At 42.4% G+C, this 3,184-nt stretch overlaps 1 protein-coding gene across 1 annotated transcript; it reads right to left on the reverse strand.

Annotated features, from left to right (window-relative positions):
- Positions 1-38: 38 nt before the first annotated feature.
- Positions 39-2,120, reverse strand: LOC107576852 (neurogenic differentiation factor 6-A). The gene is made up of 2 exons (XM_016262978.1): positions 1,989-2,120; positions 39-1,463 (listed from the first exon to the last, which is right to left on the reverse strand). The coding sequence occupies exon 2, from the start codon at positions 1,451-1,453 to the stop codon at positions 470-472; it is 984 nt and encodes a 327-aa protein (XP_016118464.1). The 5' UTR covers positions 1,454-1,463; positions 1,989-2,120; the 3' UTR covers positions 39-469.
- Positions 2,121-3,184: the final 1,064 nt, after the last annotated feature.

Genomic DNA, 3,184 nt, shown 5'->3' on the forward strand with positions numbered 1-3,184 from the left:
GAACATTGTTTATACAAATTAAATGGATAGATAAATGGCCAGATCGAGAATTAGACTTGTGTAGTTGCATAGCACCCTTAGCAATTATTGCTCTCATATTTTACAGAAGTTTCATCGCAAATATTTGAATTACCTTATAATCAAAAGATGCCTTTTGGAGCAAGAGTCCTTACTGACAGATTTTCAGATTGATCATACAAGCCATTAAATTAAACCGAAAATAAACGAGAAACTCCGCGTAAAACACTGTTGTTTGTGGATTGTTTTTCCATTAGACCACACATTTTGTCGAACAGTTTAAAATCAGTTCTAACAATAATTAGAAACACTGTAAGCACATTTTACATTTAATTAAAAAAAGGATAAATAATAAAACATCCCATGGCATAACACCCAAATTAGAGATGGACTTTATAAACAATACATGTGCGATTTTCAGTCCTTTTCACTCACGTTTGACTTTCTCTCATTAATTATGAAAAGTGTTTAATTCTTCTTGCACGGGGTAAAACTGGCCGCGGAGGTGAATGTCATATGGGAAATGGAGATCCGAGGAGCCTCTCGCGCTCTGGCTGATGGAGGAGCGCGGCGGCACGGCGCAATAGCGCGTGCTATAGTGGCAGCTCTTGCCATATTCGACCGGCTCTTCGTGCTTGAGGGAAAAGATCCCGTTAAAGTTAATAGGTGGGCTTAAGGGACCGTCGAACTGAGGGCTTCCGCATTCCGGCGAGACACTCTCGTAGAAAGACTCATAGTTGCTGCAGTAGTTGAATGGCCTGAAGGGTTTGACGGCATCTACCGAGGGTCCAGAGGGCGTCACCACACCCTGACTGTGGTAGGTCGTGTACACGGATTCGTAGGGCGACCTACCGGAGAAAGACGCCTCGCTGTTGATCTGATCCGTGATGAAGTTCCTGGCGTTCAGCTGCAGGCATCCGGCCACTAAGTTGGTGGTGGGCTGCGAGAGTCCTTTGCACAGGGTCTGAACGAAGGTCAAGAGGTCAGGCCTCTTCCCGGTGCTCAGGATCTCGGAAAGCGCCCAGATGTAGTTCTTGGCCATGCGCAGGGTTTCGATTTTCGACAGTTTCTGGGTTTTGGAGTAGCAGGGCACCACCTTGCGCAGGCTGTCCAGGGCGTTGTTCAGACCGTGCATTCGGTTCCTCTCCCTGGTGTTGGCCTCCATGCGCCTCACCTTGACCCGGTCCACCCTAGCTTTGGTCATTTTCTTTTTCCGAGGCCCTCTCCTCCGAGGCAGACCGTTCTCGTCCTGTCCGTCCTCCCGTTCGTCCTCATCCTTCTCAGAATCCTCATCCTCCATCGTGTGGGAGAGCGTCTCCTCCTTTTTAAATGGCTCTTGTTTAGTGACCTTCATTTCACCTATGCAGTCCCGTGGAAAGTTTGTCCCGAATTGAGTGTCCATGATGACAGGATCCTCAAACGGAAGAGTCAGCATTGTGCTCTTACTGGGGATGATGAGAAGATAATAGATCTTCTGAATCAATCAGCAACGATTTAAAAACAGCCTATACATGGTGCTCAATAAATACTCTTTCAAAAAAGGTACAAAAGCTGTCACTAGGGTGGTAAACTTTCAAAAAGGACTAAAATGTACAATTTAGGTAAGCACTAATATACACTAGTTAGGGGTAGACATGGTACAAAGGTGAACCTTTTTTGAGAAGGTACCACCATGGTGACAGCTTTTGTACCTTTTTTCTGATCGTATACAATGATGCATTAACATAAAAATACCAATTCACATTTGACAGAATTCCAGATTATATTGATCCTCTAATCAAATCAATGCACTTTTATACACAAAAACTCAGCTGCAACTGACAGTGCAACAGAAATGAATCTGTAAACTTGTTTTTACGTGTGAAATTGCATCAAATTCGTGCATTTTAAGTCTTTAAAATCTGGTGAAATGGGCAGACATAGTCATGCAGCACAGATGTGGATTCTTACCCTCGAATGATCCAGCTTACCTGGATTATGATGGTGTCAGATGACAGTTTTCATACTTCCTATTTCGAATTTATTTCCGTGTGGTGTTTTAGCAGGTGAACAGCTCGTGCCTTTTTCTCACCTCCCCACTGTTCTCCTTGTCTCGCGCTAAGAGAAATGACACTGATGCCAACTGCCAGAGCTGGTACCCATGCCATCTGCCGCTGACGTCACGTGGCATGGGTTGGTCACGTGACCGGGTCCCGGGGGACCTGTATTCCTCCCCTGATCATCTGATGTGTGCCTCGAGCTGCGTACCACTGCAAAACCACAAAGCAGCCTCAATAAAGAACAGAGTACCAGCATCCACCATTAGAATCTGATGCTGTGGATGAACAGGAATGCTGTGAGACGGTCAGGGAATGACATTTCTTAGTCTTTGCTGTTAGGAATAAAGAAATTGTGATTAGATTTTCCTGCAAACACAACAATAAGTGGACTAAATCTAAAATGAGACACAATAGGTGCTTATTTATGTCAGGTATTTTCTGTAAACGTGTAAAAAAAAATGGTCAGTGTTGGTGAATGACAGCAAGAACTGAATGATTGATGGCTCTTGTTTGCCTGGTCAGTCTCTTCAAGGGCGTTTGCCAAATGACCGGTCCTACTGTTTGTCATCATAAAAGTATTTTCTGGGACATTCACCTGATTATGAAAACATAAATTTAGATGAAGTTTAGATAAATTCACTTCTCTGATATTTAATAAATATGCCCCGTCAAAATGGATTCTGAGATTTTTTTTTTCTGCGTATGAAAATAAGTCTGGGTTTTTGTTTACACTCGCTCACACATGCACACTCTCACACCATCCCTCCCCACCTTCATCACACACAGCCATCCACATTCACACCACTCAGTATTATGCAAGTGAATCTAACAAAAACATGTCCAGGTCACATTTCACTCCAAGAAGTTATACTGTGCATGAAGAAAATGTCGCCTATTTAAGACTTTTGTTTTATTAATATTTTTTGGTTTGTGATGTGTTTCCCTCAAATTCCGGATGGTGGATTCTCATTATCCTCATTTGTTAATTCTCATTACTGTATTTTGCTGTATTACATGTAATGTAATTAACAGTATAAATATTTTTTTAATTGTTGGTAACACTTTATTATAGGGACCAATTTTCACTATTAACTTGCTTATTAGCATGCCTATTATTAACATATTGG

The sequence above is a fragment of the Sinocyclocheilus grahami genome, unplaced genomic scaffold (genome assembly GCF_001515645.1).
Source record: "Sinocyclocheilus grahami isolate Dianchi unplaced genomic scaffold, SAMN03320097.WGS_v1.1 scaffold4464.1, whole genome shotgun sequence".
Taxonomy (NCBI): Eukaryota; Metazoa; Chordata; class Actinopteri; order Cypriniformes; family Cyprinidae; genus Sinocyclocheilus; species Sinocyclocheilus grahami.